Below are 23,493 nucleotides of genomic sequence, written 5' to 3'. Positions count from 1 at the left end.
AAGTTACGTAGTGGGACACATCATACGAGGTTCCTTTAACAGAAAAAAGCATGGCTTGGAGGAGTCACCAGTCAAGTTTGTCTCTTGGTGGCTATTACTTTCTGTTGTGTAAGTACAAAAATGACACATCACATTTGAACAACTCAGAAAAGAATTCAGGAAAGAATTTTTAATACAGCATAGAAATGTTAAATTTCCTTTTCAACTTCAGTCAGAGTTGGGTGTCTCTCGCTTAAAGACTTTTCAAAGACCCTTCTTCATCCAGCCATTGCCCAGTTCCTCCTGTTCCAATTCAATATCTGGATTGTTCTGACTATGTTCTTTCCTTTAATTTTCCTAAATACTTATCTCTTCTCCAAAACCTGGAGGTAACTTGTCCTTCAGAGAGTTGGTTTTCTAATTAGATAGCAGGACTGTTATCCACTTCAGTATAAAGGCAAACAATAAATATAGGGAAACAATGAATCTCCTAGTCCTAAAAACTGCCAAGGAAAAGGAATCAGATCTATTAGCAGCCTTTATTTTTCCACATTAGATCATGCAAGGCTCATAAAATCATTAGCTGTTATATGAGTTAGTCTTAACCTCAGCAAACATGATCTGTTTTTACCATTGGGTATCAGAATTGATGCTGCTGAACCCAATTTAACCACAGCTACAGACAAAACCAAATCTTGATCCAGAAAAAGAATTTTTTTAAAGTTTGGCTGTCCCTGTTGTTACTACGAGATCCAGGCAAACAAAGGTGATGGGCATTAAGTGCAATGCTTACCTCGCAGCCTTTGACACAGTGGATCAGCGAAGGGTGAGGGTACCATTTGAGCCCTGCTGTGCAGACAACACTCTGGAGAGAGAGAGAGAGAGAATGAACTTGATTAAGACAAAGAAATCAGTGTATAGAAAGCCAGTGATCTGGCTTATATTCTGCCCCCCTCCTCCCCAACACACACACCATACCAATGAAGTTCAGTTCCTAACACCTCTTGTATTCTCAGGGCCTGGCTGTCCTCCAACTATTTACAAGAAGTGTTGGACTTGACGCTTGCAATAACAGAACGTTTGAGATTAAAATAATATTTAAGGTTCTCCCCAAGTGTCACGTTCAATATTTCACTCATGGTGGGGGAATGTGGCAAGCAGAAGCAAAGGCATTGTCCATAATCTGGCAGAGGGAAGTGGGGGAAACACTTAGGAATGCCTTCAGAAGGTTTCCTCACTGCTACAAGGCTCCAGGTTTCAGTGACTGCCCAGGAAGCAGGATGGGATTGCTGGGGTGAAAGCTGGCAGTGGCACGCAGCAAGTCGTCCGGGAGAAAAAAAGTCTTTTAGAACTTTGCACAAAAGGGAAAACTTCATACACATCTTTTGCACTGTCCAATGATCATATCCCCATCATAACCACTCAAATAACCCATATGAAGGCTATTTCATTTGATAGGTTTTAGAACAATTTCAACAGAATATTATGGATTTTATCCTTATTAAATATCAGCTGACTTTTCCATAATGGAAACCTGGGAATGACTGACTAGCTGTGGGCAAAATTCTGATATTTCAGGGTCTGCAGAAGGGAGCTGGAAATCTCATAAGAATAAGTCTCATTCCAGCATAGTGGGAACCAACTTTTTTGGCAGGTGTGCTACAAGTTTAGCCCCAGGCTCTCCTGAGTGCTACTCTGATCCCCTTTCCCCTGCCTGATCTACTGCTGCTCCTTGCACCCTCCCTGATCTTCTGCGTGCTGCACAGAGAGGCTGTCTGTGGCACTTGTGAACAGGTCAGGTGGGCAGCCTGTTCTATACTAGAACAGTTTGACCACCCCTATTCCAGTATAAAGGCACTCTTATTTTTAGATTCAGAGTAGTCACAGTTTGCACTGGGAGGAATGGTGTTTTTTCATGCTCAGGCCAGTTGGGGATCATCCTGTTCTCCTTACAATAGCATAAAGTAGATCTACTTAGCTGTATGAGGCATAGTGTAGTAAAAACCCAGCTAGCTCTGAATATCCTAGCTCAGGTACCAGACGCTGTCTACTTGCAGGAATATAGAGCTGTGCACTGGCTGATTTACCATATTAAGATAACTGCTAGGACTGCTTGTAATGGGACATACAGTTTTTCACATCTACACCATTACTCTGAATCCAGTCCTTGCTCTTGGCTCCATTGGGAGAGGAGTCAAGTAAGAAGGCCTTAGTGTTCCCTAGCAAGCAGGGTAAATTAATCTGGTGAAGAGCTACTGTGGCTGAACTGCTTCTAGTGCCCAGACTAGCTTGCACCAGGTCCACGAACAGCAGAAGCTGAACTGGCAGAAGTCTCCTCCTACCAGCAGAATGGCTTGCACATAGACGTTTTTGCTGGCAGAGCTACATCAGCTGTAGAGTGTAATCATTATACACCCCTATATGACACCCCTAAGAGCCAGTGGACAGAAGGGACTGAGGTCCTTGTGCCACCTCTGGCTCCCCATCCTCCTTGCTTATCCACCAACTGCAGCACTCATTTCAAAGGACCATTCTCCATTATCCAGGAGACAACAATATGATTAAGAGAATAGCAGTGATGAAACGGCCCGTTTACAAAGCATGTCAAGAGACATTCGGCAAACGGCTGGGGCAGGGGGTGGGATAGAAGTTTAGCAAAGAAGGGGATTAACATTTGGGAGGACCTGATGCACGAGACATCCCTTCCCCTGTTTATTTGATGGCTAATTTAATCCATCTGCCAGAAAACCTCAGCATGTTTTTACAGTTTCTGTCATTTGAGGCTTACCTGACGTGTGCGAGAAAAAGGACTTTTATACTATCTGCACTGGACTGTTTATCTTTCCAATGCTCGCGGATTTTCCACTATTAGTCAAGCCCAGCCTGCTCCACCTGCCTTGCAATAGGACCCCTCTGTGTGAGAGGGGAAGAGGCTGGGGGAAGCTGGCAGGGGAAGCAGGGAGGACAGTGTTGCTTATCCCCTCAGGGAAGGAGATTGCAGGGTGCAGAGCCCATGCAGGGTCAAGTGTGCTCCCAATGAGTTCTTGACAGACATCTGGAAATTTCAAGGCCAAGGTTGCTGCCTGCCACAAGTGTTAGGTGTTTCCCCTCCTTCTATTTACTGCACTCTGGCTGAAAAAAACGGAGGCAACATTTTTAGGTTTCAAATTAAATAAGTCCAGCCCACAGGCCGGGAGAGGGGAGATTAAAGGCAAGACTCCAGCTGCTTTTCAACCAGGGTTTAAACTGCAGAAGAACTGGCAAAAAACATAGACCTTCCCCTTTCCCAAGCCCAGAATCAGCCGCGTAAGTGGATATCTAAAGAGACATGGTGCCCTTTGAGAGTGGCACTAATATCTTGCTAGCCTTGTGTGTAAGAGTTTAACAGTGAGGAATGGAGCCAGGGTGACAGGCTGGAAAAGGCAGAATACTGTTTATCTACAGAACCAGGCAAACATTTGCAGCAGCAGGACAAACTCCATGATTGCCATCCCCTGTTGACACGCTCAGCTCTCGAGGTGGAGAGGCCTTTCTGTAACCCATTCAGTCCTTTGCCTCTGTTGAAACTGCCCACAAGACTGCAGATTAATACAAGACAGAACTGTCTCAAGGACACCCAACTGAATGCACAGGACCTCCTCAATGGATCCTACAGCCCAGGCTGGATACAAACCCATGGCTTAGAGGTGAAAGACTATCTCATCATAAACAGTCTTAGCTGCAAGTCAACACAAGGGGAAAATTAAAACACATAAAAGAGTTGATAGCTTCTGTAAAACACTGCTGGGAAAATGATGATGAGCCACAGAAAAAGAACTCCACCTCTGGCCCTCAACACCACAAAGGTTGTTGTTAAACTATGTTTGCCTAAACTTGGCAAGAAAGGAGTATGCATAAAAATATGAGCACCATTTAAACCCCCAAGTCAATGCACATTGCCATGCAGTGTTTTATTGGGTGAACTTCCACGATAGTGAGGACTAATCCTAAAACACTACTCAAAACAGCAGATAAAAATGGGCTGCTTAAGGGGTCAGCCTTTAAATAAAGTAAAAGGGGACTTGGAAGTTGCATCTTCGGAGAAGATGCTTAAGAAAGGATGTTACCAAGTCAGGTCAGTCTCTTGTAAAGAATTTATTGGTCACTTCTGCTGAGCTCATCGGTGCTAAAAGCAAGCAGTTGCTCAGCTTTGTCTGACCCCTCAGGACGTACCCAGGGGATAAAATTTCCCCTAGAGTAAGGGACAGCACAAAATGAATGCCCTCAATTAAATCCCACTTGAGAACTAATGCTTAAGTGCTTTATACAATTTCTTCTCGTCCTCTGTGGCGAGAACTGCACCCATATTTTGGAGCCCTATGGGATGCCTTTGCCCCAGTTATTCCTGTATTATAATTGATGAGGATGAAACCATGGCTCTTGGGCTGTAAGTGGAGAAGGATTTAGAGGATCCACATTCAGTGAGAATCTCAGGCAGGGAGCTCAAGTTGTTTGTTAATTTTGGGAAGTCAGATCATGAGCCTACCTATACCACTCCTTCCCTGTCAGGAAGGGAGGGTTCAAAGGGGCCAAGGTGTGGGGATGAGCAACCAGAGAGGGTCTGTGTCTCCCAGCTGGCATGTGTTTAGAGCCTGGCCAGAAGCAATGGCAGTTTGTACGTGTTTTGGTCCCCAGTCCTTCTCACATGTACACAAGGCCAGGTGCATCCAGAAACGAGTTGGTGCAGTAGCTTGTTCAAGGATACATCTTGCACATAGCACAGCTCACCTGGGTTCTGTGATCTTCACTGACATGAATTCATTGCCAGATACTAGTTATTGTATTAGGCTGTGTGTAGACGAAATGAGGGGCGTGTATGCATGACACTTTAAAGTGAGCTAAATGCTTTTGCACCACTTTAATGGTGTTAGTGTTTGCACGCTTTGGTGGTGTATTGCGCATTAATTCCAGCCACTGTAGGAAATTCGGCAGCGTAATGCACCTTAAATGACTTGGGGCACAGCAAACTAAAATGCCTCCAAGGCATTTAGTTTGCTAAAATGCCTCCAAGCCATTTAGTTTGCTACCCCTACAGCTGTGGAGTGAAGCATTGGGCTGCATGCAGCTCAGGGGCTCCACAGGAAGCCCTGCAGCAGCCCAGGAAGGCAGGCTCTGCCCAAGAAAAGCAGAGAGCCTGTTTGGTTTTTTTTCCACCTCCCCCCACAAAGCCTGCCGGCCTGCTTGAGCTATGCGAGGACCCAGTGCTTCCCTCTGCAGCTGCAATGCCCCCCGGGAGCAGCCCGAGCCAGGTGCTTGCAGGCAGGTGTCTCCTGGGTGGGGTCACCGCTGCTGTGGAGGGAAGCACCCGCCCCCGCCCCCGCCGCAGCCCAGGGACTGCTATGCCCACTGGCAGCTCACCCTCCCCTCCCTGCCACTGGAGAGACAGGTAAGTGCAGGGTGTGTGCATGACATGGGGGTTTTAAGGGCCCTAAACTGAAGCGGTGGGCCCTAAAACCCACCGCTTCAATTTAGGGCCCCTGTTTTGTCTACACGCACCCTTAGCTTTTCAGACTTGGAGCCTTATGCCAGTTCCGTGTCAGCTACTTTGGTGACCAGCTCTCTCCCAGGGAGATATCCTGGCAGCTGAGTGCATTGGAACTGCTTGAACTACCACCTAATACTGCTGGTATTCAGGGGCACAGAGGCAGGATAGTCCCAAAAACAGACCCTCAACTGTAGACTTGGCTTGCCTTGCTGATTTGCTAAAACCCAAATTCATAGTAAAAAAGCCTTTGTTTCCTGTGGCTTTCCATGGCAGGATGCAAAGGAATGACCTGGTGGGAAAGGGTTGGGGGAGAAGTCTGCTTGCATGGAAAATCATGAGGATTTGGTTTACTGGGCCCTGGTAATAACTGCTGTGGTTCTAATAAATACACAGGTGCCTGGGGCTTTGCACAGGCCTACTGAAATAATGCCGACCTTGTTTATCTGACTAAGATGCAACTAGTTTAGAGCAGACACGGAGGACATTTACAAGGTCAACAAAAGGCTTCATAAAAGGGGAAGGGGAAGATCACATTTAATACTCCCTGAACTAAGCAAGAAGAGAATCCCATCTGGCTTCTGGTTATATGAGAGCAAGTGTTCTCCATTCGTTCCCAGGCACTGACACAAAGTCCAGTGACATACGACTCCCTGATGGGCCCCTCTTTTATCTGTTCCTATAACCCAGCTGCCCTTGGATTCAGGCCTTTCTGCATACTTTTGTATGTTTACTTTGGTCTTGCCCCCACCCCATAAATGCCACCATTCGGTCCCATCTGTAATTTGGTGGCTGCCTACCCATCTTTCCTGAAGGGAGAGGGAACTGAGGTAGGGTCCCATAAGAAGTAAGAGGCAGACAAGAAAATAAATAAAAGTGTCACTTTTCCCATGTTAGGCAAGACCCAGAGGACCCAGATCCTCACCCCAGTCTGGTACCAATATAGTGTTCTCAATGCACTGAGAAACTAGGAGTTGGGTTAGGTGCCCCCAGGAGATCCTGTCTAAAGTTCTCCTCCTCATACAGTGGTTAGAGCTTAGAAAGGATAAATTTTGGGGGCTTGTGTGCCCCCATCCAGTCCATACCAGCACTGATCCAAAAGCATTAAGTAAAATACAATGATTAGCAAGAGGCTTCAGAGCTTAATGGCATCCATAATTGCTCAGGGAAGGGAGAGGGAACCCCCAACTCAGCAGGAGACTTTTCTGGATTAGTACAAGAGGGTCAAAATCCTGCATCTTAGATTGCCTGAGTTTAGGGTGTGGGGGAGTTTCATACTACCTGCTTTGCTATGATATCCAAAGATGTATACAGAGCATGCCATGATGCCTCTGAGCACTCTCTTACCAGATTTCTGGCAGTACTGGGTGTACCTTCCAGACCCTCTGGCACTTGCCATACAGGAACATACTCCTCCAGCAGCTAGGCTGACATTTTGCGTGGCCTCATCCTGCACGGTCCCAATCTCTCCAACATTTGAATTGTGCCAAAAGTTACAGCTCAAAGTTTTTCCCACTCCAAAAAAAGCAGAATTTGGTGAACTAAAATATGCAACAGACTTGAAAATGTTTTGCTGAAACATTTTCTGAATTAAACATTTAGATTTGTTTTTATTTGAAATGATACTGAATTTCTAAGTTTGATTCCGTTTGAAATAAAAATAAGTATATAACTTTGAAAATGAAATGGAATATTTTGTTCTAGGTTAAATAAAAAGTGATGTTCATTTGAAAAATATATACGTTTTAACCCTTCAGTTTCTCCAAAAATTGCTAAAAGTTTTGCCAGAGGTGAACACAAAACAAATTTGAGAAATAGCAGAACTTAGAGTGAACCAAACAATCACATTATTTGCAAAGCTCAACTCTGAGCAATTCCCACAGGAAAGCTGACCCTTCCCAACGCACATTTCCAATACAGATGTTATTTAAAAGGCACAGGAGAAAATTTTTTTTTGGCTCTCCCAAAGTCTTATGTGTATCTCCCTTTTACAAGGCAAACTCCTGGATGGGGCTGCCTCTGTCTGTGCCCTTACAATGCTGTACTTTATTAGTATTTAACAGTAAGGCATAACAACAGTCCCTTACGTTGGGAGAGTGCTCAGAAATCTCAGGCAAAAGCTACTCTTGTAAATGCTAAAGCCCAGATACTGCTTTTGGGCAACAACTTTGGGATCACTAGGGTGGCAGACGCACTAAGGGCAGAATTTGTCCTGGCACATTAACATGAATGTAACCAGCTTGCAGGTGGGATTTGTTGCTTAGACACTTCTGGCTTCTCCATCCCTTCTAAGTCTCCCTGAGTGCTCCAGCACAGACTATATCATCAACAGCAGATGGGGATTGGAGGGGTTAACATGAGCTTTTTCCCTCCAGATTTTGGAACTGACTGGAAATCTCAAAGTGTTGGCCATAGATTGGCTCCAATGGCTAGCACTAGGATTTCCCACTCATCCAAGTTAACCCCATCAGAGCCTTAGCACCATACCCCACCAAGGCAGTGGGGACCAACCTTTTTGTAGTAGCCCTGCACCTTCCCCAAGTGCCACTCTTATCCTCTTCCTCTGCCCAAACTGCTTTCTGCTCCTTATTCTGTGCCACCTGCATGATCTTCTCCTCCACTTTTTGTGCCCTGCCCTGTGTTTCTTGCCTGATCTCCTGCTCTGCTTTCTGCTTCTTGCCCTATCTGCTGCTGTGCTGCCTGTCCCCTCCAAGTCCTGCCATCTGCCACACACAGAGGCTGTCCATGCCACTTGTGGCACTTGTACCGTGGGTTGCCCACTGCCTTAAGGGATGATAGGGATACTGACACTATCGACAACACGAAAAGATGTTTCCTAGTTGATCGAAGTAGAACCTGCACCAAATAAATGCTCCGTCTCAGCACTTGCAAAAGAGGTAGGTTTATTCATGCTTTGGAGTGGTATAATAGTTGTTTTGCACCCATAGTGCCTGACTTCACCTTCTAACACAGTTTTAGAAGCTAAGACCCCCACTTTTTAATCGGCTATATATAAACAAAGCATTTGAGGGTCGAGACCCCAGATGTTCACAATCTAAAGCCCTTGCAAGGTCACTGATGTAGGGACAAAATGGACTCATACTTAACCACTGTGTTCCTGGAAGCTATCAATTCTCCTCTATACCTCACTCCCCTCCTTCTCCCCCTTTCCTACCATATCTTTCCCTGCTGCCTAATGAGCCCTCCAGAGACCCACAGGTATAAAACTCATTACAGCTCCCTCTGAGTACCAGCATCAATAAATGAGGGCAGCACAGCAAAGAATGGGAGGGAAGCTGTAGTTTTATTTCACCATGAATTACAAAACCACTTTAAAGTCCAGAGCGCAGGAAAGAAGCAGTAAGAAATTGCCCCTAATACAGAGATAAGGGGTTTTTTATGCTCCACACCAGTAAAACCTAAGCTTGGCCAGTAATATAATCACAGTGTCTGAGGTGCTCAGAGAGACACAGTTTGATTGTTACGTCCTCTAGATACTAACTTCCCAGCCCCCTCCTAGGAATTTTTCTGTTCCTCCTCATGCCAGTGTTACAGCACAGCCAGGATTTTGAGAAGGGCTTAGCATGCACAGTCAAGCTCAGCACACATTTAGGCAACTAAATAAGTCAATGGGTTGTCAAAAGTGTTCAGTTCATTAGGCACATGTTAGCTGCTTGGTTCTTTTCTTAGGGAAAGAAATCTAGCCCTAAGTGTGCAAAATGTGGGTTCATATTTGCCAGAGACACCAGATGTTCAGGAGTTCAGCACTTACAACTGAGGACAGGTTTCTGAAACAAAAGAAGGTGGTGCCAGTTTCAATGGAAGCACCAAAAAGGGCCATATTTTCCAAAGCGTTTCACAGTCAAGTTGCACCAGATCTGCATGTGAACACATCCAGAATTGTATCTATACTTCCACAACAATGTGCAAGAAAGTATATGCTTGCATGTATATATAAAGGCCTTTTTGTATGCATTTCTAGGCAGGAATGTGCTTTTATGATGGTAACACAAGGCTGACTTTGTATGGATGTTTCTGCCTGTACATCTGAGAGCTGAATTTGTGTATGCCTTTCCAAAGCAGTATGGTACATGGGCACATGAACACCAATTTGCATGTGTATTTTATGAATGACTGCAAATATGTAGTTGTGTATATGCATCTTCAGATACGTGCCTGAATATTCTTATTAATGGCCACCTGTGAACGTTCAGGGGTACATAAGAGTGTGTGTATGCATTGTGAGTGTTTGCAGTGTGTGCACATTTTCTGTAAGTATGAATCTATGGGTCTGTAGTATATAGTAGGAATGTATTGTGACCTCTGAAATTCACTGATCCAAGCCTACATCTGCCATGGGCAGGGGTAGGAGAATCAAGACCTCAATCTGAGAGATGATACATGGGATTCTTTTGTTATCAGGCAGCAATCCAGGGAACAAAGACACAGCCCCACCATGCAATGCATAAACAATAGAACAGAAAGCCAACCCCATAGCCTTTCTCTTGTTTTGTTTTGCTTTCTCCTGCAGAGACATGTAAAAATGAAGAGTCCACTAATCAGGACTTTTAGGGGCTGTGTGGGACTGAGGGACCTTCCTTGATTCCTTTAACAAGAGGTAGAAGTGTATGCCTGATGTTGCACTGAGAAACCTCAGAGATAAATGATAATAGAGGGTAACCCTGGAACAGGAAGGTGCCACTTCTTTGCACCCCTAAAGCAACGTAATAAGGCCACAGTAAAGGAGACTCAGCACTGGAGCCCCTATTGATAGCCCTGACAGAAGCCTGTAAGCTCTTTAATCACAGGGATCATAAGAAGGCTACTCTTTGGACAATGCTGTTCCTTGATTCCCCACTTCAGATGTGTGGGTTTGCCCACTTTGTGGGCACATTGAAGTCTGTGGGCTGAGAGGAGCATAATATCAACAGCCACTGACCTTCACTCGTTGAGGATTCATCCAGTGCTGGATGTCTTGCAAAGTCTCATTCACACGCAGCAGGATGGGTTCATTGTGATCCAGGCATGAGGTGGTACACTCAGCTCCTTCACAGAACATGCAGAGGAGGACAAAAAAAAAGCCAGCAGTGCATTACTTTACCACCATAATTTCAGTTATCTGAATAACACCCAACTATCTCCCCTGCAAAGAGATTGCTACAGTCTGCTATAATGGAGCCCCTTAGACCCAACAAATATCACAGCCTCCTGGGATTTATATTGTCATAAGATAATGACCCCATTCCACAAGTGCTAATCTCAGGGGCTAAAGGGACATAGGACTTGTTTCTTAATGTGACCAATAAATTAAGGTAATTAGCTATCACTGTGGCTACTAATCCAGGGACCAATGAGGGGTGCATTCATCTCCTGAAAGATAACGATGGAAAGCATTTCTTAACGCTGTTCCACTCCACAAGGTCTTTCTGGAGATGTGAAGCAATTAAGCAGAGGCCGACAAACTCATCTCAGTTATGACATGCACAAAATGCCAATGCCCTCATCTTCCCAGATTAAAAGATCCTTCAATGATTGCATTGATATTGCAGGCTGGCTGTTCCCTAAGCCTCATGCTTGACAAAAAGTAAGCAGAGAGGTAATGACTGCTTTGTTCACATGTAGACTTGCATTTTCTCTGATTAACTGTCATATCCTGTGGGATTCCTGTCCTTTCCTTATTAAACCATCCTGTGGTACTCTGCAGTAATATCCCAGAGCCCTATACTGACTCAACCATAAACCCTAGTGTGTTAGACCATTACCATTTTCCCTCTGGAAAATCACTCTTAAATGGCGCAGCTGCTGCAAACATGTCATTAGGATTTCCGAGCTCCAATCACTGCGAGCGGGGGAATTAATCTGTGGTCTAGTTTGGATGGCTATACCTTTGGCTCAAAATTTACCACTGTCTGAACGGGCAAATTAGGTGTCAGTGAAGCCTGGGGGGTCACACTGACCCTGGCTGAATATTACTTTTTCCCCAACTGCTTCCACCTTCATGCTTTCTCTCATGTGTAACAGCCAGTTGGAATAACACAGAAGCCAGTTTGGTTAATTGTGGGGAGCTCACTAACAAGTTTGGCTTTGTTTTACTTCCCTTGCGTGGGCAGTAGCTGCCCAATGGACTTCACTGAATACTGCTTGTTAACACAAGACCCACTAAAAGTGAGGCAAAGAAGAAAGTCCTTTTCTGAGGGACACTGAGAAGGCTTCCTAAATCTGGATATGATTCTGAGAGGCGCTGTGATGAGAAGTTAACAAAAAGTATGGGTTGTGCTTCCATCTGGCGAGTATAACAGCCTACAGCAACTGCTAAGCCTTAATGGAGAGACTGCTTTAGCTCACGTTGCGGAGGTCCGTTCTATGATGTTGATGGTCCAAGATTCAAGCTATTCCAGGGGTCTTTTGATTGAGCTACCTCAGTTCTCACTATGTGCTAGTCCCCACCCTGCTCAGGGTTGGGAACCATAGACCTTACTTCTGAGCAAAGCTAATGCAGCTAAATTAACAAATGTCTGGAAAACCACAGCGCGATGAAGGGGTCGGGAAAGTGGCACCCATCATTGCACAAACAGTGGCTGAAAACCCTCCTCATTTCCAGTGTGGAGAGGATCCCCTTGGAACAGGAGATCAGTATTTCTTTTCTGAAAAAAATGGCAGGTCCTGTTAGGTAACCAAAGGTCAAGTCATCTCAAGGGCACCATGCCTTGTCAAATTAAGAGTCGCTGCTGGCTGCTCACTGCTCACTCTCTTTCTGACTCCACTCTGCTATTTACACTTAGGAAAAGGAGCGGGTCTGAATTGTTTTGATATATGATCTGTAATTGGCATCATTACAGAGCAGTGATCTCATCCAGGTCGTGTTCGTCTCCCCTGGGATGGAACTTAAGCTGGTTCCTGGTACCTTACAATGGCTGCAATATAATGAGGGCTCTGCACAAGAGGGAACACTTTCTCTGAGTTCAAACGTGCAGCAGCAGAGGAGTGGGGGGAGCTCCGGGGACGGGCTGGGGTGGAAGGGGCCCAGAGTGTCTTTCTAAGGCTGTGTGTACTATTGCTCACATTCAAATGCTACAATGTGGAGACCTCAGGGAAGAAAGGTGCAACCTGGTGTGGAGAGCTGGGGACTCCCATGTGACGCAGCAATGCTGACCACCAGGAAAAGCAGTTCAAAACAAATCAGTCACTTATTGAGTAATTAGGCTTCATGGAAAGGAGAAGAAGGACGAAGAAGAAGGACCCTATGAAGGTCTCCCAAAGACTCTACTGGCATTTGTGCTTGTTTTTCTGAGCGTGCTGCTTAACCCAGTGTCATCTGCTTTCATGGAGGAGGTCTGGCAGAATCATGCCCTTCCTGGAATCAACCACTGGTTTCCTGTCCCTGTGCATCTAGTTCAGACTATTTACCCTCAGCTGCTCTGGCCATACTTACACCTCTGTCCTCACTCATCCCTGCCTCTTTAGTGTATCCTGTGCCATACCCACCCCTTCTCCAACCCAGTCTACAAGACCCACTCTTTTAATATTTTCCACAGTTGCTGTGCCACGTGTACAGTCATACTGGTGGTAGCAATGGAGTCAGTGCATGGAGGTAGACAGAGGATAAGTGTTGTACAGTCACATCATCTGGATCTGCACTGAGCAGGATTAGATGACATGACAGTCAAACACCTAAGGAGCACAACTGAAATTGGTACCCCGTTGTGCTATGAAACTATGAAACTATGGTCCCACTAAACAGACAGTTCATTTTCCTTTAAATTATCGCTAACCCCTGATCATTATCCTACAACTTTGCTTCAATACCTTCTGGCATCTTTTAAACAAATAAATGCATAACAAGAATGCATTCAAAATAAAGAACTTACAAGATACAATGCAATTACCTGTGTGTGTAAATGCAGGCACTTGCACAAACAGATATAGATAAATCACATGATCTATCCCCTTCTGCCTCTCACCTGTCTGTTCTCGCTACACACATATGTGTTATGCTTAGTGAAGATGACAAATTCCACAGGACAGATACTTTGCCTCCTTTTGCATCTCTAAGACGATAGGCAAACCTATAGATTTCTGGAAGCTGTAACAATTAATAATATGAGCGAGTATGTATGTTTGTGTCTGCAGAAGTGACAACAATGGTTCTTGTTTGTTTGAGAAGAAACAGAGCCATGTAAATGAATTTACATTTGCACAGGAATATCTATGCATGTGAGAGTGGAAAGGCATATGTGTAGGGGAGCATATGCATGTATGTGTGTATATATATGGCTACGGGCCTGTACTCCTGCAAGCATACTTTTCAGTCTCTCAGTATGTACATGTGCATGGCCATGCGTGTAACTGCAAGAGAAAACACACAACACCGGCGTGTTTTCTTCATTTAAAACATCAGATTGGATTTGCTGCCTTTGTAGTTTGATCCCTGGCACTGTCCATTAAAGTAAAAGGACAACAAGGGACATGGTAGAAGTGGGGATGCTGCAGAGGAAGCCAGCATATGTTAGCTGGTATCTGGCATCTGAAAGCCTCACGTTCCCTGAAAATAATTCCCTGAAAATCCTCTAATTAGCTGCTTCTCACTCAGACAAATTGGTCCGTAAGAGAAGGTGACCTCAAGGACTTTGCCTCCTTCCTCCCTCTCTCCCTCCCTCCCTCCCCAGTTCCCAAATGGCAAGCAGAACAGCTGCGGCCATGGCGTTAGTTCATATACCTATTCCGTAGCCATTAGCACACTTCAGCTTAAGATTACTGTTGAGCTGAGTGGGAAGAGAGCACTGGCCCTGCATCTCCCTGCAGAGGTGAAAGGAGCCGCTCCAGGTGCCATCCTTCCGGCAGTGAATCACGTTGTTGCCACGGCCCTGAACATGAGAGAAATAAAATGTAGTCAGCAAAATAATACAATAACCAGGATAAAACTGGGAGCTGAAGTTCTCTTGAAGCTTGGTAAGCCTAGAATTTGGGCTTTCAGCCTAGAAAGTACGACAAAGGACAAAGAAAAGACATGCTGTACTTACACGTACACACACACTTTAAGAGTTTCCTATGTAATATGATGACTTTTAAAAGCTATTTGCAAGGTCTGTATCTCAAAACAGTCCCCCCCCCGCAACCAGTACAAAGGGACATTCACCCAATTTTCCCTGTTTGCTGATTTTGAGATGTGTGAGAGGAGAGCAAGCAGCCTTTCTTCCTCTTCCCATTTCCTAACCTACTTACATCATCCTCCTTTGGAAGGAGAGAGAGATCCCCAGGGCCCAGCTGAAGGAGAAAGAAAAGCTGGACACTGCATTGGGAAGGCTTAGTTTAGGCTGAGGGCAATCTTTAGAGCTTTGCCATCCTGACCGAAAGCAAAGACAGAGCCTGATGCAGAGAAATAGAAAGAGGTGTAGAGAAAGAAATCATCCAGCGTGGAGGGTGAAGGAGGGGGATGGAATAGAAATGACATTTCTCTTACACAAAGATCCTCAGTTAGATACTGAAGGAGGAAAGACAGTGTCCAAGGGGAAATATCATGCCCTTTAGAAACAACCAAGTGGTGCACAAGGCTTCCTTCTGCCAAGTTATGCATGCAGCTCCCAGGGAATCCTGCATGAGCTGTCTGTGGGATCGACAAACCTAGCTATAAGGGGGGAGGCAGGAGACACTCAAAAGGAGGCTTTTTGGGGGCCTGGGGTTTCTAGCTTTCAGTGCATGCCAGAGTGTTTTGCACTTGGTATAGTGTGCACTTGGCTCCCAGTTTGCTATGCAACGGGAGTTTCATGGAGTCCATGTACCCATCACAAAGGGACCGAACCAGACAGTCGCTGTGTGAACTCTTGTGGGATCTAAGTGCCTGAGAAGGGGCTCGATGACACAATGCCCAAGGGTGATACAGCTGGTCTTCCCTGTAGCCTGCTGGGTTGGATGTTTAGTTCATTTATTTCTCTGCCTGATGATGATGGCACCATTTGAATTTCGATTGGCTACAGCCATCACTGGCTCACAGGTAGCCATGGGAACAGCATAAAAGCTCAAACTAATTGAAGACTGTCAGGTGAGGTACCACAACTTTACCTCCTTGCTTTGCTTTGCTGTTGCTTGGGTGGTATGAAACCAGAAGCCTCTAAGTGAGGGGGCATACTTCCAAACAGCAAGACTAAGTTCTTGTGGTGATATAGGAAGAAAGGGATTTAAGTGGGGAACATCCTCTCCCCTCCTCATTTCCCTAATTTGATCTGTGAATGAATAATAAAAATGAGATGAGGAAAAAGACCCATTGGGTAATTTTGTCCACTCTCCTGACAATCCCAAACTTGGTACCTACGGTACTGTATAACATTTCCTAGAGGTGTCAGCCCAGTCTGCAGGCACTGTATAGTTTTCTTGCAAATTCTTTCTTCTCTCTTTCACATGACCTTGCAATCTCAAGCTGTAAGGTGCATATATGAAGCTGATCCCCGACACTCAACCAAATGCTTCAGGTTATTAGGTTCACTTCATCTTCTGGGGGCATAGGTCCATTCCCCGAGGTAGCAAAAGAAACATCTACTCCTGACTGCTGCCAAAGGCAGGGTACTGGAGTAGGTGGGACTTTGGCCTGATCTAATGCAGGGATTCTTATCCGATGCTTGCAGTGCAATTTCTACTAGGCCTAGAGGCATTAGTTTGGATCTGATTTTTCAGACAAAGGACCCAGAAAAGGAAGAGCTTCAAAGCATATGTGTATGCACACTTCCTTAAATAGTCATTGCACCTTGGGGTTCAACTTATTTGACTACTTCCAAACACTGTGAGTATAAAATGCTTCTGGCCAGATTCTCAAATGGTTAATACCCCTTTGCCCAACTCAGATGGAAAATTCCTGCAGAGAAATCACCCACTCACTCCCAGACTCCGGTAATTTTACTGAACTTCACTTTACCCCTACATTTTCCAACCCATGGTGGCATCCAGCTGATGTCAGGGAAGGACACCTGCATTATTCTAAGCTCTCACTGGCATGGAATCCATTAAGGATCCCAAATCAGCAGCACTCAACAGAAATCTAAGTGCCATGAGGCCTGGTCCTGTCTCTCAGAATCAGAGAGCTGTTAATGGCTTCTTGACAATGTCAGCTCTCCCAATGCACCCAGATTTTTGAGCAGAAAAGAACCACATCTTATTATTCCTCTTTCTATAACCAGGTGGGAAGAAGATAATAATCAAAAGTTGCGCAGGTATTGGGGATTTAGCATGCATGACATATTGCCATAATTTGAAAAAATATGCACATTGAAAGTAACTTTTAAGGGGCCTGTAACTTGATTCACATAGCTGGCTTTGCTTGTGTTATTATTGTCTGAAGTTCTCTGAGATCTCTGGATGTCCACTCTTATAATAATGTCCTGTCCATTGTTCCCCACCCTGCATAATCTCTTGTGAAAATCTCTGCTGTGCTCCTCTCTTGGATGCAGTGTGTATTATCACCTCGTATTTCTGAGAGTGTCTTAGAGAGTTTTAATCCTTAAATAATTAACACCTCTTGGGTGGGTTAGTCTGGGGGAGGGGTTCTCTCCTTTTTATAATGTGTTTTCTGTGGTATTTGGAGACACCTTTCTCTGGAAGTCCCTTTTTTTTCTAAGCTGCGGCTTGCCTCTTTGCCAGAGCTGCTTTCTGGGCTGACTGTTCACCACAATCTCTCTTTAAAATGAATAGTGTCATGCCAAAGTGTACCAAGATGCTTCTCACTTTACCACATGTGGTCTCTGTATCTCAGCTAACCCTTAGTTCTTTGCCTGCTTCTTTTTACACTTCATTGACCTCTCAAAAATGCACAAAACATATAGCATCCTCCAGGGCTCATTGCCATGCATGACTATTGTTGCACTTGCACTAGTCTCATCATGACCTACAGGCCCCATGTCACCACTATGTCCCCCCTTCTATCCCACAGGCCACATAACTCTACCTGACCTCATAGCACCATAAAAGTCCTGCTGTGCCACCACCATGCTCCTATTTCATCTCACAGGACTCATAGCAGTACACCGACTTTGTAGCACCACTCCTTCCTTCCTTCCTCCACCCCCAATCCTTCACTATGCAGCACATCTGACCCTCACTGAATTTCATTGGCCTCATAATGCCAAGCAGGACTTTTAATCTCACACAAGCTGGATAACCCCAGCAGACCTCAAACCGAAGATCTGCTGTGCCTCATGGTCCAGTGTCCTTCCCATCAAGAAGGCAGGCCAAACGTATGAGAAGTAAGGATGGAAAGAAATATTCTCTACTGCCAGTTTAGATATGTAAAACCCAACTCCTCTCTCTTCCTACCTCTTGCATACCTACCTCTCTTCCTATCTCTTGGAGTAAGTATCAGTCCTTTCTCAACATGCCCTCAGAAACTGCAATTATATTAAGACTATTTTGGCAGCGTGCTCTCTGCTTTTTGCACTAAGGACAATAGCAGGAGCATCCAAATCCCCCCACCTTCTCTTACCAGCTTTTTTTTTTTTAAGCAGAGGCACTTTGGGGAGAAGTTGTTTACCTTTCAAAAGCAAATTACCTTTTGCTTAGAAAAAACCCTAACATTTCAAACTGAGCTTTAATCTCTGGAGCAGATCAGCATAGCTCCATGGAAGGAATTGGCCCTGATTGTTTAATGACAGGTCTTTGGCCAAAGAAACCCAAACGGTTCAGTGAAATGTATGCATGGATTTAACTGCCAAAATCCATATAAACTACTATATGAAGTATATGCCTATACAGAACAGGGGAAAGGAAGCCTGAGGTTAAACTAAAGGTCTTGTAATGAGCAAAACAGGTGATAAGATTCACTGCTCATTCATTCTTAGTAACTGCTTCCCATCTCCCTCCTGCAGCAGTAAAATACTAGATGATGTATTAACTAGTATCTATCTAGATTATAAGGCCTTCAGGCCCTCCTTTTGTCTGGAAAGCACCTAGGTGCATAGTGTTAGCACTCAATGGGTACAATTACCATTGTAATAAAATTATATTTCCACGTGCATTAAGTTTTCTCTTTTACCTTTTTTATGCATACTCTCTCTCTTACACACACACACACACACACACACACACACACACACACACACACACACACACACACTCAGCAGCTTCAGGCCTGGTAAGTATTTCAAATACATTAATGAAAGGCTCAGATTGGCTAAAATGTTACTCAAATCACTGCATGGTTCACCTGTCAGAGAATGACTGAGACAATACCTCTCAGAAAAAGGAATATCAAGTGACACTGATTGTCCATTTGGCCACATAAAAGGAGGGCACAGACTCTCACATAACCTTCAGCCAACCATTATGAGGTCTTATAGGAGAAATGGAGTGGCCATTCACACTGAAGCGCAACAGTTTGTATTTTACATAACTGACAAGATATTAAATATCCTCATGCCCTGCAAAAGAACCTGGTAGCTGTGGCCTTTAACTAGTTTCCAGAGTGGCCCCACAAAGGTTCAGTCACTGAAAGAGCAGGGCTTTATGCTAAAGATTAACCAGAAACCAGTGCCTGGTGTCTTCGGTTATTTGGACCAAAAAAAAAAAAAAGACTCACTGATTGATTGTCATCATCTTCACACTTGATCCGGCACTCACTGTTGAACTGGAAGCCATTGGTGCACTGGTAAAGTCCATGAAACTTGGAAGGTGGAGGCTCACAGGTCACGGGCACACATGCTCCAGCCACCCAGGTGCCATCTTGCGTGCACTGAATCTTAAAGGCCCTCCTTCCAGGCAGAAACAAACCAGAATATTTACTGAACAGCTAAATCAGCTACAGTTCTACAATATCTCAGCTTTTTTAACCGGCTGCTAGAGAAGGATGTGCTTAGGCTTTTAAGGATCGGGGAACAAGTTGTGAATTTGCGTCATGAGGTCCAAGAGTGAAAATAATTATTATTTGCAAAGCCAACATTCAGTCTGTTAGCCCAAACCCCTCTTCTGCCTTTGACACATCTCCCAAGAACACTGCTTCCCGAGCTTGTGGGCTGTGGTTAGTCTGAAGTGGGTGGCAGAGAGTCAGAAATGTATGATGGCAGCAACCCTTTCCCACAGAGTTTCAAAGGGGACTCCCCAGGTTGCATATCAAAGGGGTGTTTCTAAAGTAGCAAAAACTGGTTTAGAAGTGTCGGCTAAGATTTTCAAAGAGCCCAAGGGATTTAGGTGTCAAAATCCCACTGAAGTTTAACAGGGATCAGGTATCTAAAGCCTCTAAATTTCCATGCAACTCACTCTTGTTACCCACTCTTTTTGGGGAGATTTATGGTATGGAAAACTTGCATTACTCTTTGCTAAGAGGAGGTTTCCTTTCATTCCTATGGGATTCTTTGCAAACCTTAGCCCATCCTCAAACTAGTTTCAATCGCTACATGAATTGGTGGGTTTTCCTCTGCACTTCTGTAATCCTGTATCTTTAGTAGTCCTTCTACAACTCTATACCACTGAACACATTTCTATAACTAGATCTGTCTCAATTATGGGATGTTTTTGGATAGGGACAACCCTGCCTTGAGCAGGGCACTGTATTACTGAAAGGACCCTGAGGTCTCTACCAGCCCTACTTTTTCTATGACTCTGATTTTATGATTTATGGCAGATACATTATCCAGTTTATTTAATCAACTTTTCTGTTGGTCAAGGAACATTCTAATTTGCCAGTTTAGTCACTGGTTTTAACTGTTTGATAAATAGTTTATGTGGATGTGAACTGCCAGTGAACCATTTGCTTTTTGGAGTCACTATTTGGTACTCACTAGTCACCTGGGGCATTGTTACACGTGCTCCAGTGCATTCGAATTAGAACGTGTTGAGCAGACTCAATTAATAAAGCCTGCTGGAGCATTATAATGAAAATGACCCAGCGTGCTGCAGCATCTCATGTATTCAGCATGCTTCATTTCAAAATGGCAGTGGGGCACATTCAATGAGCTTGAGTTAATGTGCCCCCGCTGCCATTTTAAAATACAGGGTGCTGAACACATGAGACGCTGCGGGTGTTATAATTAAACAGATCCCGAGAGCTATGCTAATTCAAATGCTCACCCCCTACCCCAGAGCAGGTGTATAGGTACCCAATGTGTTTTAACCACCTAAACCATATGGCATTGTTTCTGCTCTCTCACTGGACAACTGAAGTTTTTTGTGTTTTGGGTTTTTTTTAAATAGGTAGATAACGATTACTGAAAGGTGAAGCATAAATCATGAATACTAAATAATTAATAATCTTTTTGGAGTATGGATACTTTTGTTCAGATATGAATATGAAGGTTTGTGTAAAAAACAGGCCTTCTCCAAACCTTTATGTGAACAACGCATGTTCACCTGCCAGGTCAGAAATACTTAATAAAAGGAGGTATGAACAGGATTCAGAATCTGAGTAGATGCTTGAAAACATTGTTCTTTCCATGTATAAATAACACCGTCTACACCCCATGTGATCCTATCTTGAATCTCTTAATCATAGGATAGCGCTATAATTCTTTTCCCTCATGGGGCCTTCTATAATTCGTTGCTGTTCATAACAACTGTCAGCATGCATCAAGTATGTCTACAAGTCTGGGATGCTCTACAATAGGGGTGCTCAACCCCTGGCCAGTGGGACATACTATCCTGAGAAGCCATGCCGTCCAGCCCAACAGGGTTCCTCATGGGTCTGGAAATTTGGAGGTAAGGATGCAGTAACAGCATTAAAATTGATGCTCTTCTGCTGCCAAATTTCTTGACCCATGGGGAGCCCCACAGGCTGGATAACATGTGCTGCATGCTAGATCACTCCAGTTTGTGGCTGGATTTGTGCATGTGAGATCGAGTTATACATGGGTTGCTGGATCTGGGCACATGGGGTTGCACCCATGGACCAATCTCAAGAAAAATATGACCCACAGACCGACCTTGCACCATTACCTGGCTCAGGAGGCCACAAGGCTGGGCACCACTGCTCTACAATAGTTTTTGGCTTTTCAAGCAATCCAAGAGCACAGTGAGAGAGCAGTTAAGGTTGTTGCTTGGCCAACAGAGATGTGAATTCAAGCCTGGACTAGTGGCAAAGACTGCTTTCAACTAACTAGCTGTAAATGGGCACCTGGACATTTTGGGGTGGGGAATCAAAGGCAGCAAGACCTGATTCTAGTCTTTTTACTCCCTTATGTGCCACTGGCTAGAGAAACTGATATGCTTTAAACACACTGATTCTCAACCAGAGTGCTGTGGCACCCTGAAGTGCCTTGAAATCTTTTCAAGGGTGCCACACACTGTTAGCACTGTTCAGTGTGCAAACACGATTCGCAAGACAAACCCAGAGTTTTTAAATAGGAATCCGTACCGTTAAAAAACATTCTGACCTGCTGGGGTCTTTCTGAGTTCTTTAAAACAGATGAATTGTTCTATTATTTTTCTGTAGTAAAAAAAAAGTGAAAACTAAGAGCTCATATTTTCCGATGCGTGCCTCAAGTCTATCACAGGGTGCCTTGAATGTACGGAGGGGTGCCTCGAGTCTAAAAAGGTTGAGAACCATTGTTCTAACTATTCTAACCCAGTGGGCTCTCTACTTCAGCAGACCATTGAACTCTTTTGCCTCATCCCCTCCTCTCCTGGGCATCTTTTAAATCCATGACTTTTTGGAAAGGGCTGCAGGCTTGGTGTTGCTGTTGCACTTACTTCCTTGCCTTCCTGGACAATCCAGGAACATGGTAGCCTGGTTTGCACTTGTACTTGCAAAAGGAGCCCACTTTGTGCTTATCGTCACGGCAGCGGGCAGTCTGAAGATCTGCATTGGGAACTACTGATGGAGCCCGACACATCAGCTCACAAAGGGCCTCGGGGAAAGACCACAACCCATCTTCCATACAGGTCAAGTTGCTGTTGTTTCCTAGGGAGGATAAGATTGCAAATGATAATGAGAGTTCTGTTTTTCTTGGGAAGTTTAGTTGATCAGCATCTTAAAGCTTTGAAAAAAAAGGACCCATTCGTTTCTGAAATGGCTTCATTGATTCCAACGGAGTTACGCCTGCTGTAGTTTCTGTATCTTTGGTATTTTATACTGTATGTACAGAAACAATAAAATTTACCTTAAAAAAATAAACACATCCAAAAGCCAATACTCGGCCAAAGACCTCATATTACATTAAAACAACAATCTAGACCTGCAGAGACAACATTGAACACTCCATTCAGACTGCCAGGTACATTTTACTCAACAGTCATCCTCCTCCTACCTGATCAAGAAATAATGTTGACTAACTCTAAAGCAAGTCCCTTATAATCTCCATGATATGAAAGGATGAGGCAGGAAGACTGGGATTCAAAGAGAAGAATCCCCAGCGCTCTGTAAGATAAGCAGAGGAGTCTTCCTGGCTCCACACAAAGATAGATAGACCTTCTTTAAGCCATCACTGGCTTTTTCTCTTCCCTTCCCAGTTTCAACTAATTGCTAAGGTATTGCTGTGAAAAGTCTCTTGCTCCTCTGATCTGACTTTTGCCCCAGCTTGCTCCTCTGGTCTGACTCATGCTGCAGTTCTGCAGTCCAGTACTGGCGATATACTTGCTGCTGCAAAGTGATGAGCTGTGACATTACACACAGTGGCTCCCCATGATTGAATTAGCAATGAGTCATTCAACTTTCATCCTCAAGAAGCTCAGTAGCAATGCCTGTTTGTCATCATCTATGGGTATATACCAAATGATACCTACACCATATTACTAGCCATACTCCAAAAATGCAGGAGGACCAGAGCTGTGAACTCTTCAGCCTGTTAGTTTCATAGTTTCATAGTTTCTAGGGTTGGAAGGGACCTGAGAAGATCATCTAGTCTGACCCCCTGCCATGGCAGGAAAGAGTACTGGGGTCAAACAACCCCAGCAAGGTGTTCATCTAACCTCTTCTTAAAAACCCCCAGGGTAGGAGCCTGCACCACCTCCCTTGGAAGTTGGTTCCAGACTCTAGCTGCCCTGACCGTGAAATAGCGCCTTCTGATGTCTAACCTAAATCTACC

General features: G+C 44.5%; 1 protein-coding gene across 1 annotated transcript in view; it reads right to left on the bottom strand.

The window, feature by feature from the left end:
* PAPPA (pappalysin 1) overlaps positions 1-23,493 on the bottom strand; it is a 322,351-nt gene that overhangs the window by 25,253 nt on the left and 273,605 nt on the right. The window contains exons 16-20 of the mRNA XM_019510512.1: positions 22,160-22,370; positions 19,059-19,230; positions 14,217-14,364; positions 10,440-10,546; positions 773-844 (exon numbers count right to left, since the gene is read on the bottom strand). Of these exons, the coding sequence (XP_019366057.1) occupies positions 773-844; positions 10,440-10,546; positions 14,217-14,364; positions 19,059-19,230; positions 22,160-22,370 (710 nt within the window). The remainder of the gene's footprint in view (positions 1-772; positions 845-10,439; positions 10,547-14,216; positions 14,365-19,058; positions 19,231-22,159; positions 22,371-23,493) is intronic.

Source organism: Gavialis gangeticus, unplaced genomic scaffold (genome assembly GCF_001723915.1).
Source record: "Gavialis gangeticus isolate Ggan-Ray unplaced genomic scaffold, GavGan_comp1, whole genome shotgun sequence".
Taxonomy (NCBI): domain Eukaryota; kingdom Metazoa; phylum Chordata; order Crocodylia; family Gavialidae; genus Gavialis; species Gavialis gangeticus.
Note: the sequence above shows the minus strand (reverse complement) of the source record. Positions and strands in the feature narration are given on the sequence as shown.